The sequence below is a fragment of the Diabrotica virgifera genome, chromosome 3 (assembly GCF_917563875.1).
Source record: "Diabrotica virgifera virgifera chromosome 3, PGI_DIABVI_V3a".
Classification (NCBI taxonomy): Eukaryota; Metazoa; Arthropoda; class Insecta; order Coleoptera; family Chrysomelidae; genus Diabrotica; species Diabrotica virgifera.
In genome coordinates this window covers 67,246,717-67,265,419 of record NC_065445.1, presented here as the reverse complement: position 1 = coordinate 67,265,419, position 18,703 = coordinate 67,246,717, and the positions used below count along the sequence as shown (strand labels likewise).

The 18,703-nt window shown below is 31.6% G+C and overlaps 2 protein-coding genes across 3 annotated transcripts in view; one reads left to right on the top strand and one right to left on the bottom strand.

The window, feature by feature from the left end:
• LOC126881873 (anillin-like) overlaps nt 1–7,122 on the bottom strand; it is a 136,175-nt gene extending 129,053 nt beyond the window's left edge. For both annotated transcript variants that reach the window (XM_050646521.1, XM_050646522.1), the window contains exons 1-4: nt 7,069–7,122; nt 6,867–6,980; nt 6,677–6,806; nt 6,255–6,584 (exon numbers count right to left, since the gene is read on the bottom strand). In XM_050646521.1, coding sequence (XP_050502478.1) covers nt 6,255–6,584; nt 6,677–6,806; nt 6,867–6,884 — 478 coding nt within the window. In that variant the 5' untranslated portion in view covers nt 6,885–6,980; nt 7,069–7,122. The remainder of the gene's footprint in view (nt 1–6,254; nt 6,585–6,676; nt 6,807–6,866; nt 6,981–7,068) is intronic.
• Nucleotides 7,123–13,366: 6,244 nt separating this feature from the next.
• LOC126881874 (zinc finger protein 184-like) overlaps nt 13,367–18,703 on the top strand; it is a 102,927-nt gene continuing 97,590 nt past the window's right edge. Inside the window, exons 1-2 of the mRNA XM_050646523.1 lie at nt 13,367–13,610; nt 13,700–13,871. Coding sequence (XP_050502480.1) covers nt 13,458–13,610; nt 13,700–13,871 — 325 coding nt within the window. The 5' untranslated portion in view covers nt 13,367–13,457. The remainder of the gene's footprint in view (nt 13,611–13,699; nt 13,872–18,703) is intronic.

Genomic DNA, 18,703 nt, shown 5'->3' with positions numbered 1-18,703 from the left:
CTAACGACTATAATTTAAGCTTTTTTGTCCTAATAGGATCAATGTTTAGTTCGTAATAAATAATATTTATTAGCCCTATCATATTATGATATGGCTAATCCTCCGGATTTAGAAAACAGTTACAGACAACATCAGAAAAAAAAAAGAAGTATGGAATCTCGAAAAACGAAATGATAAGAAAAGCTCTAATCAACAACGGAATTTTGTTTCAATCACCTTCGATCTACAGGCTATACTACAGATTCCAGATTAACTGGACAATTCCTATATTCTCCCCGAAAATTATGGGTCTACAATTTGTGTGAAAATGAAGCCGCATTACCAAATTAATGTAGCTTACCGTTTTGCCTGGTCAGAAATTAACGGTAGACGAGGAAGTTCTGAAATAGAAAGCATTATACTCGACTACTTATCAAAATGTGTCCCAGAATATGTAAGCAAGTGAAATAAGTGTATTTTCTTACAACTGCGGAGGACAGTATCGTAACATAAATTTTTAGAGTCGGGACATTCTTGTATGGAAGTTGACTCTATACATAGCAGCATCTAAACCGCTAGAAATCAGGTCTCTCTATATAGTATGCCAGATTACTTGTCTGTTTTCTCAAAATGCAAGGGAAACTAAAAATGTCAAGGTCAGTGATAAAAAAGTATGTATAGAACCATAAAAGTGTGAAGATTTTAAATAGGTACTACGACAAAAAATTGTCACACACTCTAATTAAAAACCGAACAAAAGACCAAAACGGCGAAAAAATAATGTGGTTAAAGATAAAAAGATGAGATTCGTGAAAGAAGGGACAAACAGAATCCATTTCAATTATGACGCGTCGCCCAGCTTCATTTCCTTATTGATACTCAACAAGAAAAAAGCAAGCTGGATTATCAACTAACATAAGCATGCTTATGTTAGTCGATAAAAACTTAAGCAACTTTATGATAGAACTTCGCCAACTAGCATAGCAAAAAACAGAGATTTGTTACAGCTATTTGATAAGGAAGTGATACCGGAGGAATATAACAGGTGGTATCGTATTTTACGATGCCAATGGCATCTTGTCAGATCCTGCTTTCAGTGACTAATCTGACGAGTAATACGCATAGTAATATTATTTTCTTGTATCTATAACACGTTCAAAATAAATTTGTTTTTTCTATAAAACTGCCTATCATTTATGTAAATAATATCCATATACAGTAGAACCCCGGTTAACCGAAATAAAGGGGGGAGAGCCGTTTCGGATAACCAATTTTTCGGTTTAGCCGTCATATGCTAAAATTAGCCTAATAACACGGCGTATAGGGAAAATTAATTTACAAACAATGTCTATATATACTGTAGTATCTACAGTACAGTAATACAGTATTTTATTACAGCTATACAAAATATTTAAAATACAATAATGGATTGGTGAATACATACATAGTAGGCTACTAGAGTATGTACTGTATAAACTGAACAACTTAAGTTACTACAGCATTGTACTGTACATTACTTAATACAGAAATCAGTAATTTTTGTTTGTTTTTTCGTAAGTCCTTCACATCGTTTTCGAGCGGCAATGTTCCGCCATCTTTTAATTAGAAGGACGTCAGTAGGAGTATTACAAACACTTTTAAATATTTACGTTCCGGTTGACCCGGGTTCCGGTTAACCCGATTTCGGTTGACCGGGGTTCTACTGTAACTACAAACAGCTCTGAATAAAATGTTCAGGGAAAACCAGTTAAATGTTATAATTATCGACTAATCCCTTAAAACCATTGCTATTAACTGTTAAAGCCTCATATTCCGATCACAAAACTACAAAATATTATATTTGGTTTATTATATTTGTTATAAATGTGTTATTTTAAGAGTAACTGATTAATTTAGATTTACAGGTAAAACCCGGTAAGTGACCGCATCTCCATCTTAAATTTAGGTTTAATCAGCTAGGTGTCTTAACTTTTTCAAACTAATGATAGAATATCATTTCTGATATATGCATCTTTCACTGGAATACCGAATAACAAACACAAGTTGTCCTCTTAATTCAAAATAAAACACTAAACTTTAAAAACGTTTTTTCTCGGTTTCGGTATTTCGGCATTTACCTGGTTTTCGCAGTATACCGACGATATCACATTTTTCACTATGTCAAGTTAAATATAACTTCAAATTTCCCATAGCACATGTTTATAGTCCAGAGAAATAAGATTTTTCTCGTGACACATCCCCCTCCAGGCCGAAACCAAATGTTTTGAGTAGTATGGACATCTATATTAATAATCTATTGTTTCCTGCAGCCGATTTTGGTGATATACACAGTTATAAACAAATAAAGATCAAAAAACGTTAAATTTTCGCTTTTTTCGTCTATTACCAAAAAGTTAAGCATTTTAAACAAATGTGAGAGTAAGAAACTCATAAATCGTATAAAAAACTTCAATATGGCGTTCTCTGAATATGTCTATCCTTATTGGTTACTTAGAAAATTGCAAAATAAATAATAAATTTTCAGTTTTTATAAATATTCATAAATTATGTAAAAATTAACTTAGAACCTTCTTATTACATGGAATGCTGAGATTTCTGGTGCTTAAATCATACCCTAAATTTTAAAGCAATTAGTCAAATAGTTTAAAAGTTATTTAATTTGTTTATCCCAAATTAATTTTTTTTGCAACACTATAAGTCAGAAAATGATGAAGTTACAGTAATACTTTGGATAGTTTATGAAAGAAGAAGATTGACACTATTAATATAATTAAAAAAGAATGATAAAAAATAATTCTAAATGTTGCAAAATTATTTTGCAAGAACATGTCGATTTTTTGCTTACTTATAAACAATGAGAATAACTTTTTAACCATTACCCGTAGAAAAATTATTTTTTCATATTTAGAAAGACTGAATTTTTATACACATTTAAAAAGAAAAACAATTGTCCTAGGGGACGAAGTTACCCCCCCCCCCCATTTTTTTAATTCGCATGTTCTTGCAAAATAATTTTGCCATATTTAGAATTATTTTTTATCATTCGTTTTTAATTAAATTAATAGTGTAAATCTTCTTCTTTCATAAACTATCCAAAGTATTACTGTAACTTCATTATTTTCTGACTTATAGTGTTGCAAAAAAAAATTAATTTGGGATAAACAAATTAAATAACTTTTAAACTGTTTGACTAATTGCTTTGAAATGCAGGGTATGATTTAAGCACCAGAAATCTCAGCATTCCGTGTAATAAGAAGGTTTTAAGTTAATTTTTACATAAGTTAAGAATATTTATAAAAACTCAAAATTTATTATTTATTTTACAATTTTCTAAGCAACCAATAAGGATAGATATATTCAGAGAACGCTATATTGAAGTTTTTTATACAATTTATGAGTTTCTTACTCTCAAATTTGTTTAAAATGCTTAATTTTTTGGTAATAGACGAAAAAAGCGAAAATTTATCGTTTTTTGATCTTTATTTGTTTATAACTATGTATATCATCAAAATCGGCTGCAGGAAACATATAGGTTATTATTATAGATGTCCATACTACTCAAAAAATTTGGTTTCGGCCTGGAGGGGTTGTGTCACCAACAGGATATTTTTTTCCCTTATTTCTCTGAACTATTATGTCATTTTTAAATTTCCTATAAACATAATATGTCTAAAATATGATTTTTACACATTTTTTAATTTCCACTTTTAGGCTCTAGTGGTTCTACCTCAACCATTTGCAGACACGACTGCATAATGCAGACACTTACAAAGGGAAATGACTGTCTGCATTGCAAGCATGCATGCGAATGGGTTAATCATGCATAATATAAACAATAGAAGCAAAGAATACAGCACCCAACAAGAAGCGAAAGGATCGACTATTTCAGGATCCAAATTTCTTTGCGCATGTGTGATTCATCCGCCATTTTTCTAGTGTATTATGTGTAAATACTATTTCTCAACGTAACGACAACGACAAATATGACTGTTTGTTGAACCTAACAAAAAATGTAAATGTATTTGTAAAATTTTCGTGTTGTTTGGTCTTTTCTAATTGTAGACAAAAGGATAATACTATTAAACATATATATTGTTAAAATAAACCGTCATTGTGATGGCTCCACGCAAAGGTACATTTTATTGTATAATTTCGTACTGGGATGCCCCATTAGATCGTGAAATTATCGTTAACAAATAATCCTCTTTTTAATACCGAGAAATCCTAGCAGGTATAAACGATCGTAGGGTAATGAGAGAAGTTTCTTTTAAACATCCATGTGATTCAATTCCATATACCATATACGTACCTATCTATTAAAATTATTTATTCCCAGATTTTTAATAAAGAATAAAAACAATTTAAACATAGCCATTCAGTGTTTTATTTAATTTGTAATATTTGTTTTCAGTAAGCAAAAATTTGCTTTCTCAGACCATTATTTGTCTTAGCAACCAATTTAAAATATGTTTTCGTTATCGTACATTTGAAATCTAACAATATTTAGTGTAGGGTTCTAGAAATAAAAGTCTTTTTGAATTTATGTAAGGCAGGTCCACAACATCAATTTTTATTTTAAGACAGCTGATGGAAAGCTTATGAGTGGAAGAGAAAGACTTGCACATAGTGTTTATTAATCTTGAGAAGGCATGTGACAAAGTTACCAGAAAACTATTGGTATCTACTAAGTAGGAAAGGAGTCCCGACTGAATATGTGAGAGTGGTGCAAGAGATGTATGAGATGGTAACAATTATGAGAGAGCGAATGCAGGTGAAACTGGAAAATTTTGTGTAAAAGCAGAGCTATTAGGGTTTCGTGTTAAACCCATAGTTATTCTCATTCATGCTGGGTCAGACTGCCTGAACCTCATGAAGCTGAACTTCAAAGGGAGATCTTTGGTTGTAGCAGATAATGTTGTGTTGGTAAGAAAGTCTGAGAGAGAAGTGGAGGCAAAACTAGATCAGTGGTGACAGGCGCTTGAAGAAAAAGTATTAGAATTAAGTAGGACAAAAACAGAATATTCTTTTAAAGATGGTATTCCAAATCTGCATAGAGTAGTTAGCCTGGATAAATAAAACTCATATAAGATGTTAGTTTTATGTATGCAGGATTGATTTCACTGACCAATGGGGATACAAGTAATAAAATTAGAGCCGAATGGATGAAATAGAAAGAGGTAAGTGAAATACTGTGTGATAGAAAGGTACCAATAAAACTCAAAGGTAAGTTCTAACGGAATGCAAGACCAGATGTGATATATGGTACTGAATGTTGGGAAGTAAAACAGGAATGAACAGAGGTTGTATATTGCTTAAATGCGAATGCTTCGTTAGCTGAGTGAAATAACTAGAAAAGATAATGTTAGGAATGAGTATATTAAGAGAAAATTATTTGTGGATCCTATTGGAAACAAAATAAGAAACAAGTTAAGGTGGCTAGATGGAAGATGTGATGGGCTAATGTGATATATCCAGGCGAATTGAATTTGGTTTAGTACAACCAGGAGTTCTAGAAACCTCAGATGCACAGAAATAAATTGAAGATGAATAAAGTCATTCTAGCCTCAGCCACAGAGTTTCCTCGTACAGCGAAAATATCGTGGTGTTGGAGGTCAATAGATATTGAAAGAAATTCCTCAAAAGTAAACAAAAAAGTCATCAACATAAGACAAAGTTAAAAGAAATTTCGAAAGTATAATTCTGTACTTAGGTATAAGTAAAAAGGTCTTGAGTCAAAAATATCTATTTTGACAAGTTTTTTAATACGACAAAAAAAGTAATAGAAATTTTCATCTCTATTTTGAAATTAACTATTAAATTCAACTAAGCATTAAAAATTCATCACATTTCATCAGTTTTTTAATGTACAAAACTTAGTCAAAATCGATATTTTTAACTTAAGACCTTTTTACTTATCAGTACAAAATTGATATATGGGTTATATTAAATTTTACAGAAAAAAATACAATTCATATAAAACAGATTAACTTAAAAAACACTAATGTAAAATTTAAAAACTAAAATCTACAAAAAACACTATAGTTTTAATTATTACTCTGTTTCTCAGTGTAACCAAAAATTAACTAATGTTTTTAGCGAATTTCTCATTACTTTTCTTAGTGTAACAATACGTGGCAATCCGATCATTCTACAAGGGTTATTTCTGTCCCCTGAATATCAAAGGAGCCGACAATAGCTTTCGCTTCTTGTTGGGTGCTGTATTCTTTGATAGAAGTAAATACGCCACTTATAGGTAGTTTCCAAAATAATTATACCTGCATAAAGCTGTCCTAATCTCTTCAATTTACTTTTAGATTCAATTCTCAAAGGACATCCTCCTTCAATGTCATCATTATCACTGAGTGCTTCAGCAATCTCTACTTCGACTCTGACCTTTTCTGAAGCAGTTAGTTTAATTTCCATGTTAAAATCATCCTGTTGAATATTTAGAGTCTTTAACTGATTTTTAGGAGAAGCTGGCATATCTGATGAAACCCTAGTTCTAGAATTTTGTCTCGTAAATTTGGGAAGATTGCCTTCAGACTTGTTTTCTTTAGATTGAGCTTCTAAGTTTTTTGTACAGACATTAACACTGATATTAGAATCTAAAATATTGACATTGTTTATAACAAGACATAAATTAAAACTTTGAGGAGCAAAAATTAAAAGTTCTAATACAGTATGAACTAAACATTACCTGAAAGTGATTCTTTTCGTCCCTTTTGAGGTTCTGAAGACAAACAGTTAGCATCCTTAAGAGGTATTCTATCTGTACCTCCGTAGCTTTCTAATAACTTTTGTCTTTCCCTCGCCCTGTTCAAAATACTCTAAAATAAGTACGTTAATATTTTGAAAATTCATTAGTTTTGCATATTATTATTATTTACCTCTGTAAATGCGTCCATTTTTGGGCTTAACAACACACAAATATGGATGGAGTGAATAATATAATACTACAACTTGTTTTAGAGAACTGCTAACATTGAAACAACAATATAAACCTAAAAGTAATATTAATAATTGAATAATTGTTTAACAAATTATCATAAATTCGTTATAAAATATAAAACATTCTTACAATAAACGTACTTTTCAAACGGTTTTTAATTGAACATGGAACATCTAAGTTTGACAGCTAAGTATGCTGTCAGCTGTCATTGTATAAAATAATAATCTAAAGCCGCAGTCTCTCTTAGGCGATTGTCGCATGCGTTTGACGCAAGCAGCAGTCGCAAGCGATGTTCTGTGCACTCCTCAAATGTAAACTTTATGCGGCCGGTCTGTCTTGTGCGTCCGACGCGAGGAATCGCATGCGCCTGCTGCATCGACTGGTGATGATAGCAGTGCTTTGCAGTGACTGCATGCGTCCATTTCATAAAACAACAAAAAATTTGACATAGAATTTAAAAGTTTGTTGTTTATTGTTTATCAACTTATGATAATGAGGTTCGAGGTTAAGAAGCTTTGTTAATTAATATTTTAATAATACGTAATTCCAGATATAAATAAGCAATATGCTGTTGTTTTCATAATTGCACAGAGAATAAACATTTTGCACTTTAATGTGACACCAAGTTTTTCTTCTGGTGTTATCACTCTCTTTACCATTCTTGTAGGAGATTTCGTTATGTCTTCCTTAATAGCACATAACAAGAAATTAATGGAACTGGTTCTTCGTCACGCGAAAGAAACTATGAAACTTGGTCTCATTATCAACCATATATTTACTTATTAAATTGGTTTGGTATCCTTCTTCAACCCTATTCACATACATTTCATCAGTTTTACTCTTTTTTGGTTTACCTTCATATGAGAGCATCATTTTTAAAAGGTTCTCTTCCAATTCTTGCTCTTTTAATATGTGAAGATAAACCTGTCTCTGTAGATACCCCATTATTATTATCACTAAATTAATTACTACTTACTATTACCGTTGATTGATAAATATAGAGGGGTATATTCATCCAGTATATTCATCAATAAGCGTTATTACTATTACTACTACCTACTAATTATAAATTACTAAATATTACTATTATTATAAATGACTAATGAATATTATTAATTACTAAGGATTACTATTATTATAAATTACTAAATATTCCTATTATTATTAATTACTAAGTATTACTATAATTATAAATTATTAAAAATAGTATTATAAATTACTATGATTTTACTGTTATCGGTGCTATCCTTTATCAGATAATATATAACATAACCTTTAACCTATTATTTTTAAAATTCCCGCTTTTCATCAGCTGTTCTATCTGATGCGTCTAAACGCACAAGAGAGACCACCCCAACCACTGCGTTAATTGCTTGCGACTACTGCTTGCGTCGAACGCATGCGACAATCGCATAAGAGAGACTGCGCCTTAATCTATCAACTAAAGATCAACTAAACGTGACTAAACGGCTGAACCACAGGGGAGTACGTAAAAGCAGTGGCGCATTCAGGGGGTTTGGGGGTTAAACCCGCCCCGAAGAAAATTCTAGGTGGGCTATTAGCTATTACATAAAAGAAAGTTAAAGCCCTAATAACAAATTGTTTTCTGATATTCTCCTATTGGCGATGTCATAGCCACCTTGTTAAGTAAAGGTGGCTATGGCGATGTCAAGTCACAATGACGACCTCTCATGGATTTCGGCGGAACTAAAATTGAGGCCTTTTTCTTTTTATTGCCCTGCTATAATGGGGGTTTTTAATGTCAAATCGTTGTTAAAATCGTTGTCAGTATTTTCGAAAATAAATAAAGTGAAAAATTTAGTAGTCCCATCGATTAATCTACCAGCATCAATAGAATCAAAAAGAACGTGTTCATCCTAAATGTACTCCAAATATTCTGCAACACAACATACAAATAAGAACACTTTTGATAAAAGGTTTGTAAGCTTTTAATCAAATCAGTACGACTAACTTCACGCTTAACTTTGATACGAGAATTATAAAAGAAAAAATATGCATTGAAATCGAGATCCCGTAATTTTTTGAACGTTATAAAGTGAGTGCAAAGACATACATATTTCTTTTTTTGTAATTAGGGATTCCAATGAACTGTCAGTGGTGGCTGGTGGATGGCTAAACTGACATGGCCATAGACATAGTTAAGGGGGTGGTCATGGCGTATCTAATGTTTACCTTGAATATTGACAAATTTGTAAAGAATATCCTGTTTGGTTTTGTTTTTTTGTTAATTGTGTAGCGAAATTTGTGAAATTGTGATAGCAAATTAAATATGAAGTGGTTTAAACATTGGATACGCCTATGGATGATAGTTTCGCCATCCAGCAGCCATATTATATCACGTGATTTGGAATGCCTAATTACAGCTTCAATTTACCGTACACTTCTCGTAGACTCTGCCGATAAGGTAGAGTCGTGTTGGGGAAACCTGGCATGCCCAAAAAGGGGTTAAAGGCCTCAATTTTAGTTCCGCCGAAATCCAAGAGAGGTCGTCATTGTGACTTAACATCGCCAAATTATTGTTCGTCCAAGGTTCGTCCCGTGGGTTCGTCCGCTTTAACGGACTTAGGAGGGGGGAGGTATAGTTAATTCTGCGTTTTTTTTTGCATAATTTTAAAACGTTTTCCCTTGAAAGTGGTGGGTTTAAATTAAATGGATAAAAGGATATCTTAAAGAACAACACTTGAAGATTATTCAGTTAAATTTTTATTGAAAAATATTAAAAAATGAAGCAGTGGCGTCATTTTTAAGTAGACGATCCAAAAAAGAAGATGATTTGCGGTGTACACTATATCTTCGGACAGAATCATTTGAAACATATAAACCAAAAAGATTATTTTTAAGAGTTTCTTGAGGTAGTGACGTCGAGTTTTTATGATTAGATATATTGATTTTTAAATTCATGGTATAACTTTAAAGTGAAACAATCGAAAAAAACAAAAAAAGTGTGTTTGGTAAAGAGAAAAAATGGTAATATAAACAAAAAAATTGTTAAAATAAGCAAAAACTCGACGTCACTACCTAGTAAAATATCTAAAAAAGAAGTGTGCAAAATTTCAGAAAGATCGGTGCATTACTTTTTGAGTTATGATGTACACAGCCTCAAAAAAACATGTTTTTCAGAAAACGTGTTTAAAAAAAATGTAGTTTTGTCAATAATACTAAGAAAATTTTTGTATATATCCATATACTCCATTAAAATGTTACATTTTTAAGCCATACCTTGCATTTGTTAGAGGAGTCAATTTTATTTCTTTAATGTGTAGGGGGGATCAGTATGAAGCTTAAGTTCAAGTTTTTGGGGTCACCACCCTTGTCCCTCGGCCGCCATCTTGGAAATGGGGTGCAAAGGGGTTTCGCGCTATATCTCGTAAACTATCAACCCTACGGAAAATATAGTTCAACATAAAATGTAGCAAATTAAATTTTCTACAATTTTGTTTCTATTACTTTTTATCGTCAAGTGACCAACAAAAAAAAATATAAACAAAAATATGTAAAAATTTTTTTAACAAGTTTCCTTTTGGAGGTTATAAGTTTTTTTCAGTTCATTTCAAAAATAAAATAACATAGCAATTTTGTAGAGGGTTTTTCAGCGAACAATTTCCACTATAAAGTTGTTTAATTCTATTTATTTATATAGGTTTTACAGCGCTCCAAACTTGACCAGATTCTCGAATGCACATAGGGATACAATAAAAAAAAGTTAGGCTTACTTTTCTATTTATACATATTTTTTATTCATACAATTTATTATGATTTTAACATTCCTATACTATTATTAATCTGTTTTTGACGTTTCTCCCCACTATAAAACTTATAACCCTAAGCATATATAGAAAAGGCCCAAGAAGTTGTTTGCCGGTTCAGAAGAAGAATGACGCAACCGCAAAATGCAAAATTCTTAAGAAGAGCAAAAAACGAATTTTTGATATCAAAATCATAAAGTATTATCAAAATATTAGCCATTCGTGGTCAGGATCTCGAGATACAAGCGTTTTTTGGGGTGTGCCGCTTGTCTATATGCAGTAACATAACTTTTTTCCTATTGTATATTTTGACTTAAGATTTTCCCAAAAACTTCTTCATGCATTATATTTTATTGTTGTGTTGGTTAAAATTATAAACTAAAAAATTTGTCGCTCAACTTTTTTAAGTAAACTTGAAACTGACGAAATATGATGACAAAATGTTTAAAAACTATAACAACTTCTTTTTTAATGTGTTTAAACATTTTGGACAAACTCCATTGTTATTTACATACTTCAAAGATGACACAGTAAAATTTTCAAAAGGAAATCTTTACAGCGACCAAGGCTACAGCGAGGTAAATTTTAAAAATCATCAAAACTGATTTTCGGCATTTTTGTATGAAATTTGATTTTTGAACATGCTCCACCAAATCTAGATAAAAATAAACTTCATATTCGGATTCAGCGACCTCGAAAACATAAAAATAGACCAAAATTGGTCATTCACCTTAAATTTGATTTTCGCGGTCGGCATAGCGATTGCTGCCGCTCGACTAATATATAGACAGAAAAGTATTTTTTTATTGTATTCCTATGAGAATTCGAGAATCTGGTGAAGATTGGAGCGCTGTAAAACCTAGATAATAAATAAAATTAAACAACTTTATAGTGAAAATTATTCATTGAAAAATCCTCTACAAAATCGCTATGATGTTATTTTATTGTGAAATGAACGGAAAAAAAGTTATAACCTCCAAAAGGAAACTTCTTACAGAATTTTCTCATATTTTTGTGTATAACTTTTTTGTTGGTCACTTGACGATAAAAGGTAATATATATAAAATTGTAGAAAATTTAATTTGCTACATTTTATGTATAATGAAATTTTCTGTAGGATTGCCAGTTTAGGAGATACAGCGCGAGAGCCCTTTGCACCCCTTTTTCCAATATGGCGGCCGGGGGACAAGGGTGGCGACCCCAAAAACTTGAACTTAACCTTCTACTGAACCCCCCTACACATTAAAAAAAATAAGATTGACTCCTCTAAGAAATGCAACCTAAATTTAACATTTTAATGGATTAATACCTCCATCAATTTTGCTCGGATAAACTTGAAATTTTAATGGTATACTCTTGAAAATATTTACAATCGAATGAGCCAATAAAAAAATCGAAAAAAATAATCAAAAATACTAACCCCCCCTCTTATTTTGTTTGAAAATGAATCGTGACGCATGGGAAAAGTTATAATATAGCGGACGAATAATATCTTCAATGGTAGGGGAGCCCAAGCGGGGATTTTTGCAGTTACTAGAGCGCGTCAGAAAATTTCATGGTGAGAAACCTTGTACCCTGTAAATGTACCCCTACCATTATATATGAACTCTTAATACAGGGGAGTTCGTTAAAGGGGACCCCAAAAAAAATCTATCCTTAGAAAAACTCGAAATCGAGGCAAAGTGTATGAAGTGTATATTTAAAAAATCTGACGATTTGAGCGGGGCGTAATAGGAAATGGGTGAGTCACAAAATTTCACAAAAAAGCGAATATTTCGCAAAATGAACATCAGATTGAAGAACTGAAAAATACGCGTTCAATATTTTTCAAAAATCTATCAAAAATACTACCAACCACGATCCCCTACGGAGATGAGTGGGGGTAACTTTAAAATTCTAAATAAGAAGTCGGCAATATTTCGCGAAATGAACATCAGATCAAAAAACTGAAAAATACGTGTGCAATATTTTTTAAAAATTTATTGAATGACATCAAACATGACCACCCACGGAGATGGGGTAGGGGTTAATTTTAAAGGATTTAATTTTTAAATAAGAGCCCCCATTTTTTATTGCAGATTTGGAATCCTTAGGTAAAAAAATAAGATAACTTTTATTCGAGACATTTTTTCGAATTATGGATAGATGGCGCTATAATCGGAAAAAACGATTATTGGAAATGGAAAATAAATAAAAAATGGAAAGTCCCCACTAAAATGGAAAAGTTAACTTAACTTTTTTTGATATTATAAGACCTAATCTTCACAACCCAATAGGTCCCATAACGCTCGAGTAACTAGCATACTTGCCTCCCATACTAATGAATATAATTTTTAATGTAAATAGAATAATGATAAATAACCGGGGTCGTGTTCTAATCTGTGGTTATTGTTTCAGGTAATCTAGATCAATCTTGAGTAAATCCAAAAAGTGATGCTACAAAATAGTGCATTTTTCATTAAGTTGCATTTAAATTCTAATTGAGCTGTAAATATCATAAAAATTCATATATCAATCTATCGTACATAGACATTCTCTATCTGCAATTCTGTATTTATTTATAAACTAAACAACGATCAAGAATAAAAATTGTAAACAGAAATAACAGATGAAAATTTGAATTCAACCAATGTAAGCGCGACTTCGTCTGTTTGTCGAGTCCTTAGTGTATTCATAGATGGCGCAGTGCGGTAAGAAATAAATAAAGATATTGGTCGCCATTGTTGTTGGATATAGAATTTAGAATTTGAATTGTTTACAAAATGCACTGTGTGGTTCCAAACTGCTCAAATAGAACTGAAAAAGGTGTTCGGCTTTTTATGTTTCCTCAAGGGGATAATAATGAAGAACGAAGACAACAGTGGATTCGCAATGTTGATAGGACAGACTTGCCACAAAAACCATTTCTTTGTGAGGTAAAATAAATAAAGATTCAGTTATTTCAATACAAAAATATAGTTTGAATCAATTCCAAGTAATATGTTACCCTTTACTTTTATTATAGGTACACTTTGAAAATGACCAGTTTGAAAATAACAGACAAGACCAGAGAAGACTCTTAAAACCTGATGCTGTTCCAACTATATTTCCACATAAATCTAAGATGCTTGCTGAATCTGACCAAAACGAATCAAATGATGATTCTGAATCACAAGGAGAAATTAGAAGGTCTTCAAGTATGTGTTTAAACTTCTATTATGCATTTGTTTTGGTCTATTTATCCATTACAAGAAAAAATAAAATAAATTTTCATAATGTAGCTAGAGTAGGCATAAACAGGTGGTTTGGAAATTTATTTCTATGTACTTAGTTGTATTTAGTCAGTAAAACATTCTGAGTAGGCTGTATACTGAAATAATTACACTGCAATGTACAGTTACAGTTGTTCCAATGGATCTTTACACATGATTGAAATTATTTACGATGGTTTGTTTTTAAACTAGGAGGAGTAGGTAAACTAAAAAGACATTCACACCCAAGAAAGTCACTAGAAAAATAACCATATCAATGGCTTAATGCTTAAAGCACATTTATTGTATGTCTGTGCATGTGCTTTTTTTGAGAAAATCGATTTTGAATGTTATAAGCTCCTGTAGCACAGCCAATGAACTGTCAAATGGATGGAATGGCCCCATCACATTCAAACAGTGAAGGGAGATTGCAGCCAACATACAAGTGAGAGGTCCTAGAGAGAGACAGGGCTTGTCAGGGAAAATTTGCTACAACATACCACCAGAGTTGCCAGATGTGATTTTATAAATCCCCCACTTAGAAAATGAAATTCCCTCAAATTGAAGCTCAAACCCCTTAAATTTAAACTTTTGCCGCATTTTAATAAATCAGTAGTCAAATGTAGAGAACAGTAAACCAAAATTATACTACTTATCAACAGAAGGCCCTGGAAATAATTCATAGGTCCTATCATATTCGATTATATGAGAGTATAAATATAAAGTTCTATGTATATACGCAAATTTAATTTACTGAGCAACAGCAACAAGCTGGCAACCCTGACTACCACTATCAATTTTTTGTTTACTAAAGATTGCGATTATCTTCCCTCCTTCCCTGACTAGCGCTATCTCATCCTGGTGGCATTAAATCAACTTCTTGCCCATTCCATCCGTGTTGACAGTTCATTGAGCACAGCACACATTTTTGAAATGTCATTTATAGCACACCAAACGCATTAAGACATGCCATGTCTGTGCAGGAGAATAGACTTTTAAGAGGTCATCAAGGTACAGTACATAACTCAATAGTAGAAAAAATTGGACATACTACGTAACTACAATAAGTGTGCTTTAACCCTTAAATGCCCAAGGGTGGGTAAAAAATGTCCACCTAATGCATATTCCCTTGTAATGGTAATTTATAATGTCGTGGACCTTACGTAATCATTTAGTGACGTCGATCTACGAACAAAACAATAATATCAGGCATTGCTAAAAACATGTAGTTCTCTTCAGTGCATTATCGTAGCGAGACAGAGACGAACTAGTTTTTGCATTAGTGAAATTACAGTACATAACTCAATAGTAGAAAAAATTGGACATACTACAATAAGTGTGCTTTAACCCTTAAATGCCCAAGGGTGGGTAAAAAATGTCCACCTAATGCATATTCCCTTGTAATGGTAATTTATAATGTCGTGGACCTTATGTAATCATTTAGTGACGTTGATCTACGAGCAAAACAATAATATCAGGCATTGCTAAAAACATGTAGTTCTCTTCGGTGCGATATCGTAGCGAGACAGAGACGTAGTGAAATAGCTTTAAATTTTTTTTTGTGATTATTAATTAATAACTTTGTATTTAACTTATTTCGTCTTAAAACATAATACCAGCAGAAGTGGTTCTAATTTATTTAAACAATGATTGTTTTTTTCTACAACCGTGTTAAAAATGCAATTTTTAGCACTCCATAGGAGCGTTTAAAATGCTACTTTAAAGCACTAGTGATTTAAAAATTTTAAGGCACTCCAGTTAAAAGTGAATTGTCAAATTGTGAAACGTCAAAATATTTATATTTCATTTATTAACATTAATATTAATAGTACAACTTGCGCAATTTGAAAAAGGTGGTTTAACAGGTTTTTTAAAATTTAATTTAAACTGTATTATTGCATTTTTAACACATTTGTAGAAAAAAACTATTAAAATTTGTTAGAATATACAACAATAAAAGTAAGATGTTATTCTATAGTTGTTATGATTTACGTATTGACAGTATTTGTGGTGTGCAAGTACTTGGAAGGGAAACGAGAAACGACTGTGTGCGAGTCGCGGAGAAATATTGCAACTATCTTAAATAATTCATATTGTCAATTGAAATTGTCAAATTGACGTATATTTCATACCTTCTGTCATTGAAGCAGAAAAATTATATATTGCTCCACAATATTGATATGATATGCAATTATTATATAAAGGTAAATTTAATTAATTGTATTTTGTTTGCAGTACTGCATTTTAATAACTAATTTTATTTACTACATACAATTGTTTACGTTTGCATAACATAACCTGCATCTTATTTTTTCTTCTTATTATTTTTCTGGACTATGGCCTTGACAATTATCCAGCAACCAGGACTAATATAATTGGCCAATATAATTAAAAGTGCGAATACAAGTACAGAGCGTAGAAATAGAGGTCGCTTTGCCGAACTTGCACGGTCCCAATAGGCAGTTTTGATGTAATGTCAAGAAAAATATAAAAATGGAATGTCAGTCAAGTTCAAGTTAAAGGTTTTGTAGATATTGTCCTCCTGTAATTGAGAATGAATAAATTATAATTGTTGATATATAAGACGTTTGTAGAAAAAATATTGTATGATACTTATATGTGTTAAAAAGTACATTTTTAAGGCAATCATGTGAATTGCAGAATTCGCTTCGCTCATTCCGCAAACTTTCACATGCGTGCCTTAAACGTGTACTTTTAACACTTATATCATAAATAACTATTAAACAAATTTTATAAATGAATTTCATCTGCCCAGACAAATTTTTTTTTCTGTTTTTTGGATCATTCTGAATAAAAATGGTTTATTGTAATTTTTCTCTAAAGTTGATCGTTTTCAAAAATGATGATTTTTAAGGCTCAAAAACACACAATTACTTTTGGATTCACCAAACCTTGTTCTATCAGTTTCTGATACTTAGTTTGGGCTTATTTGATTTTAAAACATTGTTTTTAGTTGCTTGAGGCCCTTATCCCAACCTAAAAAATGGATTTATACAAAACTGTTATAGGACCACTAATAAATTAGGACCACTTTTGGTATGGGCGACCTCTTGAACATTATTCTGAGGTATTTTATGAAAGTGATAATGCAAAAAACATGATGGGAATATTTTTTCCAAGGAATTCGAGGTTTTCGTCTCCTATAAACATATTTTGCTGAATTTAAAACCAAAATCCTATTATTTTTCTATCACACATTGAATTGTTATTTATTTATTTGTCCTATAGATTTTTTTCAGTTATTAAAAGGTTTATTTATAAGCCAAATTAGTGCAATGTAAATATTTTACATTTTTACAAAGTATTTTTTATCGGCAGTGAAGACGGGACGTGGGAAGTCGTAAATTTTTATTACATCTTTCAATGTGAGATAAAATAAAAATGCGATGACTAGACTAACTGGAATGTTTAAGATTAGAGAAACATAATATGTCATGTTTATTGGAAATACTCCACATCATTACCACGTGCAAATCCTACCCTGTCGCCTAATTTCCTATGAAATTAAAGTGATGCATGTTTTTAGCGTTCATTTATTTTTTCGGGCATGCATAGTTACGAGGTTCACAAGGTTTTAAAACATTACTAACATATTTATTACGTGTTTAAAAACTTTTAAAAAATTATTTATTGTTAAAAAGACAGCCCTTTATCGAATGTTAATTTGGTTCTACCGATATTTTTGAAAATAAAAGTAGCATCTTGAGTTAAATATGGGTGGGCATAAAAAGTACAACCTTGGTAAAACTTGTTACTAAATGTTTCTATATAATTTCTCGTTGGTAGGAAGATAATCCATATAATTATCGACGTTTAATTACATATAATCTACATACTTATCTGCCAATGAGGAGGTTGAAAGGAAGAATGTGGAGAAAATCGACAAATCTGAATTACTGGCTTTTACTGTTATGTTAATTTTGATGTACATTGTAATTTTGTTGTAAGGTTTGTAAATTGTTTATATTAATATTTTAGAAGATGCTGTGTTTATTAAGCATAAGATTCTTAAGCTTAATCCATTTCCAACAACTCTCCACAAATATATTAGCTATTTTCGAGGTGGACATTTTTTACCCACCCTTGGGCGGACATGGAATCTAAAAAAGGTTGGGCGTTTAAGGGTTAAGCCATCGATATGCATCTTCTTTTTTTGGTTGATAATATTGGCCTTCGGCGGTAATCCATAAATATTATATTAAACTATGCTTCGTTTTTAAACCAAGAGTAGTAGACTAAAAAGACAGATTCACACCCAAAAAAATCACTAGAAAAATCACCAAATGCATCTTCTTTTTTGGTTGATCATATCGGCCTTTGACAGTAATGCATACATATTATATTTATTAATAGGTCACTAATGAGTTCTAAAAACTGTTTTTTATATAAAAGTAGACTAGTAATCTAAAAATAAAAGAGTAACGCAGTAAACACAAAAAATTGCTGATATAGTCCATTCACTAATCTGAAGCACAACTGTCTACACTACAATCACAATAAAAATTCACTATATAGAAATAAACAAACCAAGACACATTGAATGTTCAGGGAGCACTCCCAAATCATGATTTGGGAGTGCTCCTCGTGCTTGTTTATTTCTATTGCATCTTAACGACGTTCTACACCTTCGGCAAAGAATTAAGGATTTGCAAGAAATTTTAGTATGTTATAGTTTACTTCAAAAAACTAAGACTTGATTTTTTTAAAATTGTTTTACCGTGCCGTTTAATTACCATTAAGGGTCAAAGTTAAGTTTT